This window comes from Rana temporaria, chromosome 4, assembly GCF_905171775.1.
Source record: "Rana temporaria chromosome 4, aRanTem1.1, whole genome shotgun sequence".
NCBI lineage: Eukaryota > Metazoa > Chordata > Amphibia > Anura > Ranidae > Rana > Rana temporaria.
This window is the reverse complement of record NC_053492.1, coordinates 206,059,432-206,083,131: the sequence shown is the minus strand read 5'-3', so window position 1 is coordinate 206,083,131 and position 23,700 is coordinate 206,059,432. Positions and strand designations below refer to the sequence as shown.

General features: G+C 38.3%; 1 protein-coding gene across 1 annotated transcript; it reads right to left on the bottom strand.

Moving 5' to 3' along the window:
• Positions 1-556: 556 nt before the first annotated feature.
• On the bottom strand, positions 557-19,398 carry CHRD (chordin). Its single transcript, XM_040349781.1, has 23 exons — positions 18,744-19,398; positions 17,113-17,216; positions 14,403-14,529; positions 13,902-14,042; positions 13,367-13,484; positions 12,591-12,687; positions 12,359-12,500; positions 12,127-12,264; positions 11,592-11,668; positions 11,292-11,439; positions 10,364-10,470; positions 10,109-10,225; positions 8,873-9,029; positions 8,191-8,432; positions 6,398-6,511; positions 6,034-6,240; positions 3,785-3,878; positions 3,479-3,529; positions 3,284-3,381; positions 3,075-3,186; positions 2,467-2,624; positions 2,195-2,294; positions 557-1,552 (listed from the first exon to the last, which is right to left on the bottom strand). Exons 1-23 carry the CDS (start codon positions 18,868-18,870, stop codon positions 1,488-1,490), a joined length of 2,841 nt encoding a protein of 946 aa, XP_040205715.1. The 5' UTR covers positions 18,871-19,398; the 3' UTR covers positions 557-1,487.
• Between the last annotated feature and the right edge of the window lie 4,302 nt (positions 19,399-23,700).

The following is a 23,700-nucleotide window of genomic DNA, read 5'->3' as shown; positions in this document are numbered from 1 at the left end:
TTTTGAAGGCAATAGAGCTCAACTGCACATTCATTGCAGGTCCCTGAAGCGCACAGTAAAGTACTACCGTGGTGCAACGTGGTGCACTGTGTTGCCAAAAATGGTGCATGTCGTTTTATTACTTGACATTTTTGTGTGTTGCCTTAACACAATGCACGTAATGCATGCATTAAAAAAAAAAAAAAAAAAAAGCATTAATTTGAATGCATTAAAGCAATGCACCAGAATGCCAAGATGTAAATGGACCCTTAGGCAAGGGAAATGCAAGGCACACTCATCAATACACTTGAAAAGGGGTTAAACTCTATCTAGGTAGTCTTTCATCTGATGGGATATGGGCAGGGCTTACGGAAAAACATTGCCTGAAGGAACCTTCTGCCTTCTCTCACTTCTGTTTTGTGTTAACTGTGGGATGGAGAGCAAGCATATAAAATATAAAAGTCCCATAAAAAATGTAAATTGACTTTAGAATAATATCTCAATAAGTTTGTTCAGTGGAACTATGCTCATCTACACCTCCTTAAAGCTATAAAATGTGAAATGCTGTAGTCATAAGTAGTTGGAAACTTTCTGCAGTTTAATTGAAGTTTAATAAATACAATCACAATAATCAATTCACACAGTTGCTGCATCCAATTAAAACGCTATAAATAATACATACAAAATCCTCACAGGCGTTTGTGCAAAATCTGAAAACCCATGTGTATGTTAATACATTCATGATATATATCAGCAGTAGGCATGTATGTATGTACATACACATACTCAGTTGTTCTCATATCTACAATGTAATCCTTGTCTGTTAGCAATCACTTTTCATTCAGTGCTGCAAACCATCCCATGCCACAGGATACAGCAGAGTACATTATAGTTGTATGTTGTGATAAATGTTCTCCCAGAAAGGTACTCAATTTTCGTGGGGGCAGCTAAAACTGGAAATGCTTCCGCCAAACAGATGAACTGATAATTTGTTAAAGTCTGCATCACACTGTCACATTTTACACTTTGTACATCCCTTATACAGAACAGTAAAGGGTCGGTATGATATCATATTCTTGCAGTTGCCTATTTAGGGAAGCTCTGACATCATAGTTCTGCAAGTGTGATCCTTACACAGGATAACCAAGGATCAGTATGACATCAATCTTGCAGTTTCCTCATTAGGAAAGCCATAACATCTTAGTCCTACAAATATGTTGTAAAGGAAATTACGGCATCACTGTCCTGCAGTTGTCTTCAGACGATTCCTAGTAAATAATACCATAGCATAGTTCTATGGCAATTCTGAAATTCTTGCTGGCAAAGACAGTTATTAGGTCAAATCTGTCTTGAGGTGTCTTTTGGAGATTGGTAGGATATCACAGAGTCATAATGTTCAAATAAAGTATCCAAAAAGAGGATATGTCATCGGAGAGTCCTGCGGACTTGAAACTGTATTCCTGGGAATAACAAAAGATTCTGAATTCCAAATTCCCTTTCTCTCATCTTTAGTAGCTCCATGTACCCGCTGGCTCCTCAGAGTTGTACTTCTCATCTTCTTCCTGGGTTTGATCTACAAGTGAAGAAGTATCGTTAGAGAGGAGTGGTGTGGAGTTGTTCTCTTTAGGGTAATTACAGAGGACAAGGGGGTGCTCTTTACATTTGATGGAAGAGATTTAACCTTCAAGCCCCGTACACACGACCAGTTTTCATGGCAGGAAAAATTCCAGGAGATTTTTTGGCCGGAAAAAACGCATGTGTGTATGCTTCCTCGCAGTTTTCCTGTCAGGAAAACAGCCGGGAATCCCTGCAGGAAAATGGAGAACCTGCTCTCTATTTTCCCGTCTGGATTTCCAGCGTTTTTTTTTCCGCCAGATTTACTACTTACCTATGGGAAACACTGCGAGGCAGTGCCGATGGAGCATACACATGGTCGGGATTCCCTCCCAAAGCTCCATGGCAGTTTTTTCTGCCATGTTCTCTGCTTTCCCCTCGGTTTTCTCGGCGGTAAAAAGTCAGCCACGTGTACAGGGCTTTACACGTGGAAAGGTTTCTTCACAGTAAGAGGTAGGAAAATGTAGACTAGACTCTCTCAAGAACTAGTTTTGACCAGCTAAGTAGATTGTTTAAAAAAAAAAAGCTGGATGCACAAGAAAGACAACATTTTAACATAAGGTTGTGTGATGCATACGGCATACATTTGGAAGATACCTACCATGGCAGTCACTGCAGCAAAATCCGTCTGACTCCCCCCTAGTTTTACATTCGGGGTCACTGCATTTCCATTTCTGTCTGTTACACTGAGGAACACCATCCTGTCAAGATATAAGTGGTTGTATTATGTCACTGTGTAGTCACAAGTTTTTTTCCCACCACATTAACACTGTCACGCTTAGCTATATTCTGCCATTTTAGTGAAATTATACTTTATCATATTTCCTCATCATTTCGGTCTGAACCCACACAATTTCTACCATTTCTACTTACCACACAAACACAGGTCAAGCACTTCACCTCTCCTCCAAGTTGTAGAAAAGTTGGGTGCCACTTTTCATTGTTAGAATACACTTGACCCCTCACTTTGCAATTCCGTGGTTCATCAGACTGCATTCTGTCTACCAACCCCACAGGGGTTTGCTCCTCCTCTATAAGGGAGAAATGGTCCATTAGTCTTATTGGTAGAAGGTGAGAACATAATATATTTCAAGTGCATCTCCTAGAATGTTTCTGATAGCTTGTAAGGGTTATAACATCTATCAGGTATTAACTACTGTCATTGTCTCCACTGAAGATATTTCTCTTCACCTATGTAGCAGAAAATGCGGAAAAACCTGTCAGAATATTATTGCTGTCTGTGTCTCTATTGGGAAGGTTCTGCACCATTCCTGAGTACTCACTGGGACAGAAAATGAGGATCAATGTCCCTGGCAGGGACATAGACAACAACAAAAATCTTTCATCACTGCATCCAAACCTTACCTCCTTATTTTTCCCGTTCATGTAATGTGAAAGCTCTAACATACTATGTCTTTTAATAAATCTCAGTAAAAATAGCTTTAATGTGTGTCTCTATGTAATGTGCCACTTTCTCTCACCTGGACACTTCTTGCAGCAGTCCATTGGGTTGGCACGGATTGGATTAGCACAAGTAAGCCGTGGGCAAGTCTTTCTCACGCAGTGCAGGTCTGGAAGGTCAGGTGAGGAAGTCTAATAACAAAAGAGATGCATGAGTGGATTATATCAATTTATCAGCAGATACATGTTTATAGGACATAGAAGGACTAAGAAATCAAGTAAATCATACCTTGCAGGTGCAAGTTGCACAAAGGACTAGACCAAAAGGTTCAACCACTGGATGCCAATGTGTACCAGCTGCCCTCCAAAACCCATTAAAATAACACCCTGCAAAAGAGAGAGATGATTATTATCAAGTAACTAAGTATCCTTCAGAAGGATGGAATAAACAGTGTAGAAAGGAAAACTTTCAAACTGTTCTTACCTTCAGCTTGAGGTTTTACAGGCTTTTTCACTTCCAGGTTTTCTTTCTTTTCTGAAAAAAACAAAAAAAAAAAAATATTGGTATAAAGGAAAGAACTGAGAAGGAACTTTATGTTGTGAAAGGTAAAATAATTTTTTGTTCCGATTTGTTATAGCATTACACATGGCTAGTTATTTCTTAAAAATATTTGTTTTTACTCAAACTCTGTATCTGGATTACAGCCCTGAGTCTGTATTTTCTGTTTTTCCAATAGCCGCAAAATTCCATCTCATTGACTCATGTAAAAATGCATTTTGAACAACTTACCCTCACACACTGGACAGCACTGGTCAGATAATTGGACAGGCTCGGTACAGTTCAGAGGCTGGCACACAATAGGGTCACAGATCACAGTGCGTCTCTAAAAGAGAGATTGAGAAACAAAAATTCAACAGATTAAACAATGGCAGACAACGAGGAACCTCGCAGCGATCTAAAACACATTTGATCCACAAAGGAGTTGATTTACTAACAGATTTGAGAATCTTCAATAAATAAACTGTAGCTGTGTTCACTTTTGGGGAGATTTACTAAAACTGGAGCACTCAGAATCTGGTTTTGCATGATCCAATTTTAGTAAATAACCCCATAAGAATACTCAGTCATGTGCAGATGAAAAAAAGCAGGAATTGGATTTTCATATGATTGGATAATTAAAGTGAAACTGTGCTTAATTTATTGGGTGAAGATTCTCAACCCCATTGGTAAATCAGCCTCAACCTGTCATTTTTGATATTCTCCATAACTTTCAATGGGATCATACACAGATACAAAAACAATGTTTTTTGAATACATGTCACCAATGTTAGACATAGTCACAGTACTCAGGGAGATTTACTAAAACTGGTGCACTCAGAATCTGGTGCAGCTGTTCATAGTAACCAATCAGCTTCTAGATTTTATATCCAAAGCCTAATAATTGAACAAGCTGAATTTAGAAGCTGATTGGTTTCTATGCACAGCTGCACCAGATTCTGTGTGCACCAGTTTTAGTAAATCCCACCCTGGGCCACCCCCATTGTCTTCTCCCAGTCTTGTCGTTTGAGGATTTTGTATGTATAAAATCTTTAAAAGCTATAAATAAAGAATGCATAAGCCTGCATAAGTTGGAACACACGGTAAAGAAACAAGTGTATGTGACATCACGAAACACATCACCTGTCTGCTGCTTGAACTTGTTGGACAATAGTATTATAGACCTTTAAATGCCATCATCCTAATGTAACTGTTATCTATAACACATAGTCATATCAGAATACTATACTAGTATAGCAGTTATATGTAGCAGAATAATAATCAAATGAGTAGAGCAAATAAAATATTTGTTTTGGACCAAGAATCTTCTGTGCACATCATAATTATTTTCTCCCAGCAAACTGAACTTCGGCTTGGACTATATGTATGTTAGATGTCATGGCCCTATAGACAGTCACATGGAAGCAGTAATTGCTTATGTTTAATGTATGTCAGATGCTTTGGCTAACTTAAGTGTCAGAGCTATTATCGCTCAGTACACAAAAGCTAAACTGTTACAGATGACAAGACTTGCTACTAATACTTTGACATAGATAAATAACATCACATACACAAATTAAACTGCATGCTGCTTGTTGTTGCAAGTATTTCTAGAAGTTGCTGATTGCAAAACAAATTTAAACGGATAGCATGCTTCTTTTTTTGCAAAATAATATATTTTTACAGCAAAATTTCTAGCTTTAGTCTCTCTATGTTTTGTTGATAACCTAGGGAAACATAATGGATGGGAGTGTAGACACAGTAGCCTTGAAATTCTTATATTCTGCGACACGGGGGTGGAGCTCTGCATGGTAGCCAATCAGCTTCTAACGTCAGCTTCTTCAATTAAGCTTTGACAATAAAACCTGGAAGCTGATTGGTTTCTATGCAGAGCTGTGCCAGATTTTGCATGCTTCAGTTTTAGTAAATCCTCCCCATAGAGGTTGATTTACTAAAACTGGAGAGTGCAAAGTCTGGTGCAGCTCTGCATAGAAACCAGCTTCTGGCTAGGTTCACACTGCTGCGAATTCAAAAACGCGGTAAAATCTTGATTTTACCGCGATTTCACGGCTGCGATTTTGCCGCGATTTCGGCCGCGATTTAAGAGACATCTGTGCAGGGTTCAATGTAAATCGCGGCCCGAAATCGCAAAAAGTAGTACAGGAACTACTTTTTAAAATCGGTGCAGCCCCGCAGATGCGGCATCGCACCGATTAGGACAGTGCCATTGCCGACAATGACATGTCAAATCGCATCTCAAATCGTACCCAGTGTGAACCAGGGCTAAAACATTTTTTTTGTCAAAGCTTAATTGAACAAGCTGAAGTTAGAAGCTGATTGGCTAGCATACATAGCTGAACCAGATTATGCACTTTCCAATAATAGTAAATCATCCCTATAGTTTGACACTAGGATTTGATGTTGTTTGCTAACCGAACTGATACCCTATGGGCTCTTTAGAGGCACACTGTGATTTCCTATAGGCTGGAAAATCTCCTTACCTGACAACTGCATACTGTGCACTTCTTGTCATAGTCAGGGGCCCACTTAGATCCATGCGCCCTTAGTTTTCCTTCAAAATGACACGATCTGGAATCCTTTCCAAGATCTTCTGAGTGACGCTGGCTGCTCTTCTCAACTGATTCACGCTCAAAGTCCTCCGGAGACAGTGGTATACTTCCCGATTCACAGCTGTTTGGAATATGTACCTGTTAGAATTGGAATAGGTTAGAAGGACATACGGTTAGTGTTCATCGAATGTAATTATAATATCACTGTAACAGCACGCAATCTAGATCTAAGATCTGGAAATCCGTAATGGGGTATTTTAAAACAAACCATGCATTAAAAGTCTATTGTACTTACTCGACCCCGAATCTCTCCACGCGGATTAAGCTTTGTGCTGACTTGGATGAATGCATTGCCCTGGTTGAGGTGGCTGAACAGTTCAAGATCAAGGTCCTTTACACTACCCTGAGCCTGTTTAACATTAGAGAAAAAATGTCATTCGTGTTCAATATTCAGGTTAAAGTTATTAGAACATATTCCAGCCCAAACTGGCTAGAGACAGGAAGGGTTTAAAACTTCTGCAAGATATTTACTGCTATCCCTGTTGAGGAGATTTTTCCATCAGATTTTAAATGCTGTCTTTGTCCCCATAGAGAAGATTTCTCTTTCTCTTGTATCTAACATCTGTCACCAGGATGTGAGGAGGAATCCCCCTCATGGGGACACAGACAGTATTAAGGTTTTATTAAAAGGGTTTTAACCCTTCCCCATTTTGCTAGGAAAATGTCTTTTATAGCTGCTTGAGTCTCTCCTGGGATATAGACTGGAAGTTGGGAGATTTTCCTTCACTGTTCTGATAAATCTTCTAAACAGGGACACAGACAGCAATAAAAGCTTCCACACTCCTATCCAAAATGAAAAAAAAAAAAGGTTTGGGAGGTTGAGATTTAAAATATTAATTATAAATCAGAATAAAAGGAATGCTCACACACCTAGTGCATTACCAAACACATTTACAAAGTATTAAAAGTGGATACTCACAAAAGTGGCGACCCCCAATGAGCCATACAACTGCACAATGTTACGCGTTTCGGGGGCGCACCCCCTTCTTCAAACTGTGTTTGGTAATGCACTAGGTGTGTGCACTACCCTTTGTTCTGTTTTATCGTTTTTACCAGATTACCCCATCTGAGGAGGGCAGAATCTACCTGGTTTTGGAAGTGATGTCCTTGTTGCTGTTTAAACTATGAAAGGCCTTTTTAGCGCTGAAGGGGTTAATCATGCACATTGTGTAAAAAGGCTGTTTGATCTTGTCTTCTCTGATCCTTCCCTTTTTCCACTATCCCCAATTCATCTCCTGATAGAAGACTAACTGAGCACATGCTCAGTTTGGTGTGTATTGCTAGAGAGTTTTTTTTCTTGGGAGAGTACATGTGATCAGAATAGGGCTAATCAGCACTGTCCCGACAGAGGGTCAGGGGTCCTGCAGCCTTATAGGACAATCAGAGAAGAATGAAAACTCCTCCTACAAGCTTTAACAAGACACTGATAGAAGTCACAAGACTGCTATATACTGCTGATGAGAAAAGGTATTTAGCCGTTTATATTTACTAAAACTATTACATTTCCATGTTCTTTGTACTATGGAAGACCAGATATAGTGAATGCAGGGTCCTGGGTTTAGTGACACTTTAATGTAGTTAATATGATTTTTTAGGTAGGTAATAAACATACACATGTTTGTTAACGCAACACTGTGGAGCAAATACATGCCAGTTTTAATATATGCAGCTGATGTGTCTCTCACTTCTAAAATGTTGGAAGTCCATTTACACTTTTGCAATCACAATGTACGGTAATGCAGGTAACATGCGTTGCTGTGTCATTCATTTTAAAAGGCACCCCAATTGCACTAAGGCAACGTACCTGCATTGTAGTGTGCTGCAAGGCTCAGCATTGCACACTAGTGTGTTAGGATGTGTTGGAAAGAAAGGGTCATGTGCTTTCTTTAAGCACCTTAGGGTTCAACCTTACAGGCTACTTTAAGGCAACACACATTAATGTTTAAGTGTGACTTAAACCACATTAATGCACATGCATTAATGCACAAAGTAGTAAGATGGCCCTGCGACACTAGCCTCTAAACTCACCTCTGATCCATAGAAGCCTTTCAGCAGCCTCTTGTGACCATTTGAGTTGTCACTGACTTCACCTAGTTCAGCAAAGCCATGCAGATGTACATTGAGTGTTGCATCCTCTGCACGCCCCAGACCAGTCACCATAATCTGATAGTGCAGGTGGCAGTGTTCATCCAGAGACACCCAGGCATGACCGGCTGATCCTGTCTTCACGGGTGGTGACACAAACTGACCAGCCAGGGGGATTGGAAGATCTAAAAATATAAACAGATGTGGAGAATGTTCAGCAAATAGTTCCAAAGAGGACAGAAAGTATGATTTTCATTAGGAGAATCAGCCAGCAAAGAGTTACACAAGACTGATTCCCAGTCATGAGCCACCTCCCTTTGTGAGGAGCAGGGAATATGAAACTTTTGTGAGCCAGGAGGGTGGGAAAAGCATGAAAACTGCAAGATTGACACAGAGGGAAGAAAGAGGGAAAGTTTTTAATAAATACACACATTTAGACGGTTTGCAAGCCACAAGATTATCTCTAGTGTACATAATTTCTGGTAGATCACACAACGTCAAAGCCACCTTCCATAGATTTTATTATCTTACTGCATTTACATAAATAGATGGCATATATATACATATACGTAGTTATAGAGAGGCAAGATAGAAATAAATACACACATACAGTCACCACACTTACTCTCATGTCTGGCCCACATCCCGCTATATAGTAAAGGTGTGATCTGTCCTCTCAGTTCTCCTTCCTGGAAATCTCGGGTGGCTACATTAAGGAAAAGTTCGCTCTGAAGTAACATGTGCAGATCCCGGGCATTAGCGCCTGTCCACAACCCAAAAGCCTGATCAGAAAAAAGTAAATAAATGATGGATCAAATATAATTTGTAGAGGAACTCTTCTATCACCTTTACATTCAATAAATGTAAAACATTAACGTGTCCAATGCCTTCTTCTATCAACTTTCACTGGTGTTGCTATACAAAAGTTAAAGCATAACATTATTCTTTGCTTTGTTATTAGTTCCCAAATTTCTGGCTATTTTTTGGGGGGGGGGGGGTACTTAAATTGGTGCACACAGAATCTAGTGCAGCAGTGCATAGTAACCAATCAGCTTCTTACTTCAACTTGTTCAATTAAACTTTGACAATACATTCTCAAAGCTGATTGGTCACTATGCTCAGCTGCACCAAATTCTGTGTGCACCAGTTTTAGTAAATCTCCTCTAGTTTGTCCTTGCATACAGAGTCTATAATGGAAAAAAAATCAATCTTCGGATGGTTTTCTTTTTTTAAAAACTAGTTACAGATATTAAAATCCTCACTGTAAACGAACCTTCCCATCACCAATAAATTCCAGAGACACAGCTAATCTGGTATCCTTTCACAGACACGTATACTGACTCACTAGTCGGAAATCACTCAGATATTGCCACCAGCTGTGCCGAAAACTACTGCAATTCCCTGATTTACTGTATATACCACTTCCTAAAGTATGCCCCCAAGTATAATGTTTACCTTTCTTCTTAACATATCCTTTCTAAAATTAATACCTTAGGACATTTATAGTGTTTCTAGGTTCTACCTCACATACATGTTTCCTTCACAATACATTTAGAGGGCATGACACAACTATATAGAATGTTTATCTTATATAGAAAAGGACTTTCAGTCCCTTGCACAGTAGCATTTTACAATTACAGTCCAGTATGCATGCGTTTTCCTTCTTGTATTGTCTGCATGAATGAATATGACTGCTGCATTCATTCTTGCTTTAGGCATGCTCAACTGTTGCTTTATTGCTCAGTGCTCTTCAAAACCACTTCATCATCCCCTTCTGTATTGAAATGGTGCACTATCCACTTATTCCAAGTGGTGGATTAATGAATAGTTGGTTTGTAAGATTTATCACTAATTTTCTTACCATCCCATCATGGTAATCCTTAGTTAGGTCATGTAGAATATTTCTCCTGATCTTTCTTCGAGGTTTGGTCTCCAATGTCACTGCTGTCACTTCACTCATAATGGCAGCAATCTGGAGCTGTAAGAATAAGTCATATATTAGAGTGACGACCAGCTAATGTCAGACATTGAATAAGGACACTGCTTCTCAGAAATGTTTTTCTCTACTTCATAATCTACAAAATGCAAAGCCAACGTGATCACTTCTAAAGTATACCTGATACTCCACTGTCCCGTTTTCATGAAGTGTGATAGTTGCAGAGCCCACTGATCCACTTTTTGTTGGGTTCAAGGCATCTCCTCCAGATAAAACACTCTGCAGAGCTGTGACAATAGAAGAGGTGTAAACATTTCATAGCTGTTGATCATATATACATCGGGATGTTTCAGTATATTACAGATATCAGTTGTTGACCTATTTTTTAACATTTGACTTCCCTCACAATAATGCCATACTCACAACATATTCATATAGTCTCACATACCCCCATTGTGAAATAAGTTGGTTGCTTCATAAAATGGCACCTTATAATGAGTAGGCAGCTAATGATCCTTTTAGTCTCTTCTTATTGTTTTTCAATGCAGGAAAAGGCAAGACAAAACTACCAACAATGGCTACATTTTCTCAGCATAGACATTTTTATGTATACAATCATTAAGAGCAGAGGTTTTGTGGCATTATGCAGGGATTTTGGTTGGCCATAACAATGCTTATGAGGAACAGATATTTATTTGAATCCATAAGTATAATTCTTGACACCTGACCAAGGCACACTACTATGTGCTCCCATATTGTAAGGAAGTGATATGCATGTTTGGTTAAAGATTTGCGATTAATTTTTATCTGTAGTCTTAAGTATCCCTCCTGACACTGTGCCATGTGACTGTGACTGTCACTGTGACTTTCCCTACTTCATGTCTCACTGATATGCAGGAATTGATAGGAAACCTCCCCAATAGAGACATCAATGACAATTAAAAGCTGAGGTTCCAACACTTCCCTATGCAATCCAAAGCAATAAAAAAGTTTTAACTGGAATTTAACTTTAATCCCCAAAGCTATTCAGTCTGACTATATCAGTCAGCACCAATCACCTGTACAACTTGGCACACTGGCCTGTTTTTGTCTAAAATGTTTTACTTACTGTCACATGACTTCCTGACTGTAATAATGCCCGAGATGCGCTGTCCATGCTTTCCCTCTGTCTGCACTGCAATCTTCAGCTGTCCCTGGCCAAGCCATTGCATCTCTCGGCTAGAGAGGTCTGGCAAAACCTCTGCAAAATCTGGCTCCTGAAAGGGACATCAAAAGTGAGTAGATAAATAAAAACAAGCATTACATTTAGGATAGAAGGATATAGAACATTTAATATAAAAATAAGCTACTATGTTGGGTTATAGGAACTTTACATAGCTGAAACATATAACAATGTTATGACTCCTACCTGTGTTGTAATATTGGCATGGAGCTCCCTTATAACATGATTGAGATGTATGATTTGCACAGTTATTGGAATCCTTTCTGTTGTGGGAAACAAACATTAGTATAATATAAAGCAATTCCTTGACTTATTTCTTTGTTTTTCATCCTCATCCTTAAAAAAAATCTATTTTCTTTTTGCTGGTCTACTTAACTATACAAGTGCTATACTAGAAATGCACATTTAGCTTGTGTCCTACTACTTTCCTTCACCGTCTTTCTAAATTGTAGTTTTAATGTTAGCTGTAAGTGATCAGTTTGTTCCCCTGTCCCACCTAGATTTTCCCAGCACAAACAGATCCTGATACAGCTCCATAAAAGGGAGTTCCAACTCTTGAATGAAGAATGTTCTATGTCAGACATGTAACACTTGAATAATACAATTTTAACACATTTTAATTGCACCTATAGAGTATTGTCTGAAAAAATGAGTAGTGCTGTGGAGAGATTATAGATGACTGTTGTGCACAATGCTTTCTACATATTCCCTAATATTTTACCTTGTTCTCCTCCTTGCATTCCTCTGAGCATAAGGATAAAGTGCAGATTGTCATCTACATCACTAAGCGTCAGCATGGCAAGACCTCGTTCCAATGCTTCCTCTGTACTTTCCGGTGTTAGAAGGGCACTAAAAGATTCTGTTAGAAATAATAAAAACATTTCCCGTTGAATAAAAGCTTCACTATTAACATAAGTTTACTGTAATTTATGGTTATTTTTCAGAAGCACAACCTGAAAATAAAGCTTTGTGACGGACAATCTTGCCAGAAATTTCAGGCTCGGAAAGTACTGTGGTCACCAGAGAAACAAGAACGTGTCCTAAACGGAGAAGGTGCAGAGAGGGGCGGGGAACAGATCTCCATATGCCACAAATCTAGGAAAAAAATAAAAAAGATATAGAACTTATATATTGGGGCAACAAGGATGAAAAATACAAAGCAATAGGCACTGCAGCATTACTTACTGTGTCAGTATGTGGGTACCCCACTCTGTGCACAGGATGTTCAAACAACACGGAGCCATCAGGGTCTGTGAAACGAACTCGGGAAAGGCCATGTATCCTAAAGACAATAAAATAGCACCAAATTAAGTATAAAAAAATAAGAACATGTAGAAGACAACATCTAAAAATGCATCAAAACATGACTAGCACATGCTGCACAAAAATCTGTAGACTGTGTAGCAGTATGCAATAGCTCAAACACAACCAATAAGAGCAAAGTCAAAGATAGTGATAAAGAAAATTTGTAGTTATTGTTGTAATGCCGCGTACACATGATTGGTCAAAACGATGAGAACGGGCTGATGGACCGTTTTCATCGGACCAAACCGATCGTGTGTGGGCACCATCGGCTATTTATCCACAGGTTAAAAAAAAGCAATCTTGTTTTAAATGTAACCGATGGATACCTAACCGATAGGAAAAAAAACGATCGTTTGTAGGCACGTCCATCGGTTAAAAATCCGCACATGCTCAGAATCAAGTCGACGCATTCTTGGAAGCATTGAACTTCGTTTTTTTCAGCACGGCGTTGTGTTTTACGTCACTGCATTCTGACACGATCGTTTTTTTAACCAATGGTGTGTAGGCACGACTGACCATCAGTCAGCTTCATCGGTTAACCGATGAAAGCGGTCCATCAGATCGTTCTCATCGGATGGACCAATCGTGTGTACGCGGCCTGAGAAAACATCTAAAAAAACAAACAAATAAATACAACAATTCAGAAGCAATCCTACCCTTTGTATGTGATGGAGAACAGTAAATTAGAACGCTGCAAATTGAATTTAGCCTTGGCAAGACCGCTATTCACTGGGGGCCACACAGGACTGGAAGCAGTCAAAAAGGCAACGTATTCTGTCAAAACAAACACAGACCATGTAAATAAACACCACACTGTGCATCGATCTGAACATGTGCAAACAAAACAGTCACAAGAAAAGTTGAAAGTGTACAGAAAATACTTTGCAGGCCAAAGTTACATGAAGGATATATCAGATTTTTTTTCAGATTATTGAAATTATATTAAATTATATTACCAGTGCCTGAGATTTGAATAAATAAGAAAACAAAGCGTTAAAACTGAGCAATGTCAGGATTTGGCACATACCCCCACGCTTCCCCTCCTTCCCTAATAAGCAAAAGCTGCATTAAAGATGTTTTCAGAAATGCTTACATATCTGTTTTTTTTTGTTTTTTTACTCAATGTTATAAACTAATGGAAACAAAAATCTGTTTTTAGTCATTTGCATTGTTTGAGTTTTGTGTTCATACCTGTACGGCTGTCTTCAGGACCGACATCATCAGAGCTGAGGTAAGAACGATCATTATAAAGATCATCGTCTTTTTCTTGGAAATACTCAAACTCCTCAAACATAAATTCAGATTTCTTCGGATTGAGGGGTAGAGGAAGAGCTGAATTGAGAATGGAAAAAACAAAACAAGTTAAGCCTGAAAAGTTGCAAAAACTTGTAAGGAAAAAATATCATGGGTGTTCAAGTCCTATTCACCCTTGTGGGTTGTGACAACGACATATTGTGTGGTAACACATGTGTGTTAACACACCTCAAGGGATAGCAAACTGTGAATAGGGCATCAACTGTTTAATATATAAGCCCCCCAGTAGTTAGTGATGTAAAGCTAAAATTCAGCTGACAAGTCCACAGACACAGAATAAAATGTCATTGATAAATATTGCCCAAAAGTGCAGGGTAGTAGACCATGCTGAATAAGGGCTAACCAATATTTTAAGATAACTTAAAAAAAATATCTTACCCTTTGGGCAGACTCGGCAGCATTGTCCAGGCATTTCAATAGGATTGGAACAGGTGATTGCAGGACAATGACCCTTAATGCTTTTACAGCCGATTTTACCAGATGTTTTTCCCCAATGGCTCCGCTGCTATAAAAAAAAAGACATATACCAGAAGTTTTACAGAGACGTTTTTTTTCTGCACAATCAAACCTACAAATTAAACTAACAAGTGACATAAGCAAGAAGATTTAAAAAAATAAGGAGTAATTGACATCCCTAACCTGCATCAGTTAAAACAAACCTATTGGTTGACATGTTTTTAAAGATACAGGTTCCAAGGCTGTGTCATCCAAACCTCAGATTTTCTCCATAGTAAGTGTTTGACCTGGAACAATTATGCAGGATGAGATCTCAAACTTTTCAAACTTCATTGGCTGCATGGTTGTTTCAGTTCTGTAATTAAAAAGTTATCCAAGCCAGAAACCTAATGGCGTCTTTGAATCCTGCATCTTTTAAAAAAAGTCAACCCCCAGACTTCTACTCTCACTTTGACCAGAGGTATTAAAGGCTATAATGACCAGGAGCATCTTCCTATTGCCTGTCAGTAATTGCCCTCAGACTGAGCCTTCCAATATACAAAACAAAGACTTCCACTTAGCATATTACTGCTTGCTTCTTCAGTCTTTCTAATTCATTATGCATCTTGTAATTAGCAATCAATCACAACATAGTCAGGATGTTTTCAACTGCTTTCTGAATAGCATTCTAATTTTCTGACTTTTTTCTTTAACTTTTTTTCTTTAAAGGGCACAAGGGCAAGCCATTCAACACATTGTACAATGCTAAAGAAGTAATGTACATATCATGAAATCGATGGCATAAAAAATATATCCTGTATTAACAAACATTGTGCTGTTTTTAATACAAAGGACATCAAACCTAATTTTCCTAAAGTGTAAAAGAAAATCTGAAGTGAATTTGTATTATCTTCAAAATTGTCCAATTTCCATGCATATGGTTAAATGCATGAAATTAATGTACACTCATTTCAGGCCCACAGAGCAATCAAACCTGCTTGACATTCAGGAGGAAAATAATGCTTGAAAAAGGAGACTGCGACCAAATTCTGACTTTAGGTAGCAGTTCATAGTGTAAAAGAGGGATCACCCCATAAAAGTTCCTTGTGGTCAACCAGGGTACCCTAAACCTTCAATCACACTTTAGGCAATTAAGGCTTGCATTGTCTTAAATATTATATATCCTCTCCTTAAATAAATACCAAAATCTATTTGCTGGTAGCATGGTATGCAACATTAAAACTCTCCATATTTACTTTTTACTGCTTTACCATTTATTTGAATAGGCTCCCAGAATGGCGGTTACACAGAAAAATTCATGCAGGTCACATTTTCTGTTAGGTGCCAAACTGCAGCACAGATATACTGCACAGGTGATAGTCCTATGATTGCTGAGCCATTCCTGCATCAGCTGTGTTGTACATCTGGAATAAGGCTTTGGGATATTTCCATAAATAATTAAATCAACTTCTAGTTCTAATTTAGTTACCAGTGACTTTATATAAACATTATTTTTTTTTGGTAATTTTATTGTTTATTTTATATTATTACAGTGTGAACATGCACAAAGTTGATTATTGATGTTTGTTTGACAACTCTCCTCTCCCACTATATTTTAAACATGAACCCACTTAGATCATAGATGTGGGTGCAGAGGTGCATTTTTTTTGTAGCATTTGGTGGGTACACTGTTTCCTTTGTGAATTGGCATGCATTTCAACGCACACTGGCATACTGTTCATTTTCAATGTGTTTTTGAATTTAGAATATAGAGTTGATACAACTAACAGTAATTGACTAAGATTTGTGAATATATGCTGCCTATGTATCAAAACTCATTTTATATGCATTTTGATGCAATGCCATTGACTTCTATGGGCATTCCAACACACTAAAATGCATAAAAAAATTCCTTATCATTGGTACCTCTTAAAAAGCTGCAATGCTGAAATAGGGACAGACACTATTTTTTTTATTATGGTGAAATTGGACACATGCATTTTAGTGTGTTGCAATGTGGACATTAAAACAGTGTAAATGGGCCCTCAAACTTTTCCCTAGCCATGTGTGCCCTTGATACTGAAGGAAAAAAAATATTAAAATATGTATTGGTATTACTATCTCCCCCTATTATTTCTGGATTCATGAATATGGATTTATAAATCCATAACAGGAAGCAATTCTACTTTTGGTTGAACATGATTATAATTTTAATATTCATTTAAAGTCTAGATTAAGTCTGATCCAAAATAATAAATGCGAGAATGCAGTAAACAACAAAAATGGCCCTGCAAAATTTGGTCAGTGAAACAATTCTAAATATGAAGCATTCTAGGTTAATTCACAAGAGAAATACAGGTGTAGGCATTGCTTTCTGCTCAAAATGCCAGTTGTCTGTTTTTTTTTGCCAAAGCTTAATTGAACAAGCTGAAGTTAGAAGCTGATTGGCTACCATGCACAGCTGCACCAGATTTTGCACTGTCCGATTTTAGTAAATCAAACCCAAAGTGTTAAAGCAAGGTATCATGATAGCCAGGCAGCTAGCATTTCAGACGAACTGGTAAGCACATGCAGCCATTATATTTCTCTTGTGACGGTTGATTACGGCTGAAGCTACTAAATGACTCATATATTTCTGCAAAACAGCACTTACCGCCTCACAACGGCATACCACACAGTAGGCTATTCCGAAGGGTTTTCCGAGGTCTGGGTGCCATGTGTCCCCCAGGGAGTAGACCTTATTTCCAAGGTGACAACCTAAAAAATAGATATGTATTAGGCAGCTGAATACAGGAAAAACATCTACAGAACAGCAAATAGATGAAAAATCTGGTGAAGGAGAAAATACGGAATTCAAAAGTTAACACAGAACTAAGCCCTGAAGAACGTGTGCTTCATCTTCAATCTCATCTGAAATATAGAAATCTTAACCTGTGCATCCCACAAACAGCCTGCATAGACATTGTGTGCCACAAACAGGATCTCACGGTACAATGTGGCCAGGTAGGGTGATGTCTAACATGATAAAAGTGAGGAGAAAAAAAACAACCTCTGAGTATGCTGAACATTTAATTAATACATTTACAATCTCCCAGTGCAAAATGCAAACACTAAATATACACTATGCACAGTCACAGAACGGTAGGCCAACGTGCAGAAACAAAGTGTGACAGATCTATTACTCCTCTCCAGCTGTTGTGGAACAAACTTCAGCAGGTATGGCTGACCAGAGAGTTTCTTGGCACTTGCAGTTCCACAACAGCTGGAAAGTCATAGGATGTTTGCCAAAATACACCAAAACTGCCAACCACAGGGCATTAGGCAATGGGTATGCAAAGAAATACGGATCCTAACTTTTCTGAATGTGAAAAGGCTGAATAGCTATAGTTCTACAAACCAGATGCTACATTTGGTATATTACACTGTAATAATGTCGTTTTTAAGGAAGAAGGAAAAATTTGACACAAAAGTGCAGAACTCTGAATGTCCGAATGAGACATGACTAAATCGTGTTCTGGCAGCTGAAGAGCTCTGTGCAATGGGGCTGAGTTACATAAACATTCTCTCATAACAACTAATAAGCAATTCTCTTCCTATGAGAGCCATTACTGTGACAAAACATTCCCTAAGTCTGCTCAAAAACCGTATTTACTGCAATTACAGCTCTGCCTCTTGTGCTCAAAGGCAGCCACAAAGTGAAAGACAGCCTTACCCCACAGGTCTGGGCTCATTAAATGTATGAGGGGGCAATTTGGACACAATCCCTAAACTAGTGTAAAGCCCATATAGTCAGGGCAAACGCAACTCTCCTGCCCTGTGGCATTATTCAAGAATCATGGTTTGATGCCTGTGCTTCTAGAGGTCCCATGACCCCACGATTACTTACTGGACCCCATCACAGACAGATCAGCGCTACTCTACCCCACCACTGACAGATCCATATCTTTGCTTCCATCACTGAAAGATGCATGCTATTGTACCCCATCACAGACAATTCTATACAACTGTACCTCCATGACCACTATCAGATCTGTGCTACTGTACTCAATCACAGACAAATCCATGTTACTGTAACCCACCACTGACAGATATGTGCTACTGTACCCCACCACTAAGAGATATGTGCTACTCTACTCAATCACAGATATATCCTTGCTACTGTACCCCACCACTAAGAAATCAATTTTTCCCCCCACACCCACACAGTTAATGCAATTAAACTAAAATTAAACTAAAAAAGAACGAGAAGTACAGTTTGGGAACCTAAGTGTTGTTATCACTCACCTATCTGAGACTTAAATGGCAAAGGATCCTGCTCAGGTTTGATTGGAAGTAGAAGTTTGCGACGTGAGGCATCAACATCTAGAATCCAGAGCGTCAGTAGGAGGAATTGGGCACATGTCATCTTCATTTTTCCAGTTGTTCAATAGTGTAGGCTGCAGAAATACCTTTCCCCCTTCCAATCCTTAATCCTACCAGATGAGCACTAAGATAAATCCTCTTCTCCACTGCCCTGCCACTGAGTCACTTGTGCCTGAGCAGCACTATGTGGCACTTTGCAACTACGCCTGTTACCCTGTCACTCTTCTCTTGCAGCAGGTCAAACTGATCAGAGGGCACAGTTCAATCTGAAATAGGCACAGATAGCTGATGCTTCCTCTTATAGCTGAGTTGGTCAAAAGCAGGTTTTATAGGCACTGTTAGCAAACAAAGCCCCCCCTCCTTGCCCCAGCCCTCTCTCCAATCTTGCCAAAGTATATTGCACTCACTCTGGGAGTTGATGAGTCGCTCAGCAGGGTTTCTGCCTGAGGAAAGTGTCTGTTAACAATATTGAATAGCTCAGCAGGGCACAGCAGGGACTCTGGGCTCCCCCCCAACCTGACACACTCAGACATAGCATCCTGACTCAGCCTAGACCCACCCAAAAGAGGGGAGAGGATGAGCAGAGAGGGGAGAGAGAGTGTGATACACTGAGAGCGAGGAAGAGGTGGGGGAAGAGGATGAGTACAGAAAGAGCCCTATACAAGCACATGCAGAATAAGAGTTAAAGGGGAGCTTAGGCTAGGAGATCAGGAAATATCAATAACAAATATGACTCACAGCAAAATTATACATAAGAGTTAATACAATAGTTTAATATCTGATCTTACAGCGGTCTCATAAATTTGCTGAAAACATTACTTTATTGACATCTCCTAATAGAAGCACAAAGCTATTTAAACAAACTTTTTTATATACACACATAACTTTCTCGATAGGTATTTTATTGTGCTGACAATTTCCTAAAGAGTGTTATTTTACAGTTCTACTCTTTTTTTTTTAAATAATCCAAAATTAGTCATTTGCACTAAATATAATTCAGTGACTAAAGTTAACTATTCACCCCTTAGTAAATTACTTTGTGCACATGCTAAGAAGCATACATCTCTTATAATAGCATTAAAAAAATGATATTCTGTCTATACAATTTTTTTTTTTTAACTATTAAGCCTTTTTGCTGCATATGCCGTGATCTGCTGAAAAATATCACAGGTCAATGGTCGTAAAACCTTCAATATCAAATTATATTTGTTCCCCACCATTACTGTTGAGATTGCGCGTAAATCTGAATGTATGTCTCTTTTGACTGTAAAACACTTGTTGGAATAACTGGAAGTTTTTTTTTTTTTAATAGTTTTTGTATCCTAAAAATCCAAATAAACAGATTACACATACAATTATTTGTTTACATTTTTAGGCATTCCATACCAATACAGACCTTATAAGTGGTCATTTATCTATCTACACATGATTTCACAATTAGATACTTTGTTTTACTCATCCCGATGAATATAATATCTGCATTGCATCATATGAATATAGAGGGAGAAAGAACAAAAGAGAGATGGAGAGGAAATTGCAGTAAGCCTAAAGAGGGTGATAAATTGTTTGGTAGAATCTGCAAATTACTTTTATAAAGTGGCAAACATATGGAAGTGTTTGCTTAGCAGATTAGTACTATGCTGGTGGCAGACTTGCCTGGAAGTTACTTTTCCTGAGAAGTATGCACTTTCTACTGTCTCTTCTGAGTTGCATTGCATTGTGGATTCCAGCTCATTTCTCTTTATAGGTCCAATAGTGCAATACAGTGACTATATATATTAACTCCTACACCTCTATGAAACATATCTTCTTTAGTTACACATGTAACACCTTGCATACTACATGTTATGTTATGTTCAGTGAATTTCTGCCTAATTTCGTAAGTATTGCACCAAAGGCAGCAACATTTCTTTTTTTTTGTAATCAACGATAGGCCTTACAGAGCCAATTAACACAGGAGCAGTAACTACAGATAGGGTCTGGTAGTCTGGATAACCTACCAGCTGCTTATATTTCTTGGGAACTTGACTAGAAAATTATTTCTGCCATCGTTCTTGGCTCTGTTTCCACCCACTTTGGAGTTCTGGGTGTTATCAAATGTCATAATATAAATTATATATATATATATATATATATATATATATATATATATATATATATATATATATATATATATATATATATATATATATATATATTTCTTAGTTAAGTATATAACACCTTTATAAACTTAAGAGCCACAGACTGCTGTATGTGGGGTTCAGGCTGTGGCTACCTATTTTCTTGGTGGGCAGATCCCCTAACCAGAGAAAAAAAACACACCTTATTAAATAAGCCCAGTTTAGTGTGACTAACTTTTACTAACTATACCTTGATAAATGAAGTACCTTGCAGACACATCCATACAGACAGTATAATAAAACCGAACACCTTGGCATAACATTTACTGTGCATTCAATATGCATCAATAATAACCAAGAAATAATGTATGCTGCAAAGACAGCCTAGCAAACCCAAATTCTGCCACTGAGGCAGCCTAAAATATTACATAGACACGGACCACAATTATACCAATCTGCATACATATATTTAATCTGCATACAATAAAGAAATAATTTTTATTTATTTTTTTTTAAATAAAGACTGTCATATTTTTAGAGATTATTGAATCAATTTTGTTTTTTGATTTTCTCTAAGTTTCAAAACATTGAAATGATTTTGCAATGCTAAAAGTGACGTGAAAACAGATAAAAAAGCGGATTTATATGCCATAAATTTTTTTTTTACAAAATACAGTAAAATGGGGGGGGAAAGTTTGCTGTCCCTCCTTCTGCCATACATTGGCAATGGTTATCTACAAATATTTTCAGCTTAGTCAAAATATGGTAGAATGAGTTTGTTAAGATATGTAAAAAACAACATTAAAATATCAATTTATGCTTCGATAGTTTTGTTATAAAGTTTTACAAGTGAGAATAAGTTCAGCACAATTTGTCAGGGTTTTCCTGCTGTCAGCCCTAACTGCATCAAGTGACAGTTCTGAAGGGTCAAAAAATTAACCCTACAGTGTTGAGGCTGGCAGACAACAAAAAGTGAAGGCCAGATATCATTACCTTACTTAAAGTATACCTAAAGCCAATGTGTTATGTTTTGGCTACAGCAGAAAAAAGGTTAAACCCTCACTCATTGAGATTTTTCTTTACATCCTGTTATGTGACACAAAAGGAAAAGAGGTAAAATCTCTCCAAAATAACAGAAATGCTCTTTTAGTTGCCAGTCCCTATTGAAAGAATTCCCTTCTAATCCCTAAGCTGGGCGTTTGTTGGCCATTATTTTTTATTTTTTTCCTTTTGTTCAGCCAAAGTTCAGAAAATTTAAAAAATATAACATATTCCTTATTCCACGCAAAATAGTTGGATGGAGGAGGACCCCCCCCCCCCCCCCCACCACCACCACCAGGACATTATATTCTGACAGCAACACCCACCACTGTCAGAATGCACTGATCAGCAGATGCAGCTGATTGGCTGTAGCCACTGATCCAGAAAGATTTTCCAACATATCCTTTCAACAGAAGTTAATCAAATGATTAATTTCTGTCAAGTGAGGACTGCCACACCCTGATCGAATTTTGATCACTATATGACCAGCTTTGTCCAGGAACAACGCAAAGTTTTAGATTTTCCTTTTTTTTTGTGACAATGGATCACAAGGATAAATAAAGGGGTTAAGTCTGCCACACAATAATCATTTTTTTGCGTTTATACCCAGCGGGTTGAACGCAAAAATGTACCAACGATCCGATTTTAATACAGCAACTTCTCCTGCTGAGCTATTGTGTCCTGACAGGGAGACAGCTCCCCTACCAGAACACTCCAATCAGTTCTCTACGCCCTTGGCTGAGAGCGCTGCACGGGAGCTGGTCGGCTGCTGGTTTTCCAGCATGCACATTCGACAGAAGCCAGCCTTACACACAGGCCGAACGTTGGATGGTTTTTAGTGAACTGGCCGATGTCAGCCGGCATTTGGCCCATATGTACGGGGCTTTAATCTACCCAGCAAGAACATAGTAATAAAATACTTGTTATGGGAGAATCAGATTTAGGGTATAGATAAAAAATGATTTAGCAAAAGTTACTTAAATAGTGAAATATATATGTAGCCCTCAGGAGAAAGACCATGTTATTACAATTATTTAAAATAGAGATGTGGGTCATGTTAGAAAGTCCTTATATACAGATTTGTAGTCAAGTGTGGGAGTTGTGTTCAGAAACTGAATACGTTGTTTCTTAGTATGACTGATCAAGACTCATCAAAGTAAGTGTCTCAAAATACATTATTACACAATGTTCTCAAATAAAAACCTGACAGCTGTAATTTTTCTCCACTTTATCCAAAATGAAAAAGATGGCTTTAATTTGACTTGAATTGATAATTATGTATTACTGGTAGGGGTTTTAGTGCTGTGTAGGCCACTGGAACTGAAAAGCAGCGGAAGGGAGCAATTATGTGCCTCCAGATAATTTACGGATGGGGAAAGTTTGTTTTGCAACTAGGAACTCTCAGGCCAAGTGAGGATGCTACATTATGGGGTAGATTTACTAAAACTGGTGCATTTAGAATCTTGTGCAGCTGTACATGGTAGCCAATCAGCTTCTAACGGTACTTGTTCAATTAAGCTTTGGAAATAAAGCCTGGAAGCTGATTGGTTCCAATGCAGAGTTGAACCCGATTTTGCACTCTCCAGTTTCAGTAAATAACCCCCAATATGAAGAAAAAATGGCACAAAGGAAAGGTGGAAAAGGTGAAATATAGAGAATAGAGAACAGTAATAGAGATAATAGAGAACGGTAAAGATAAGATAGGATCAAAACAGCAA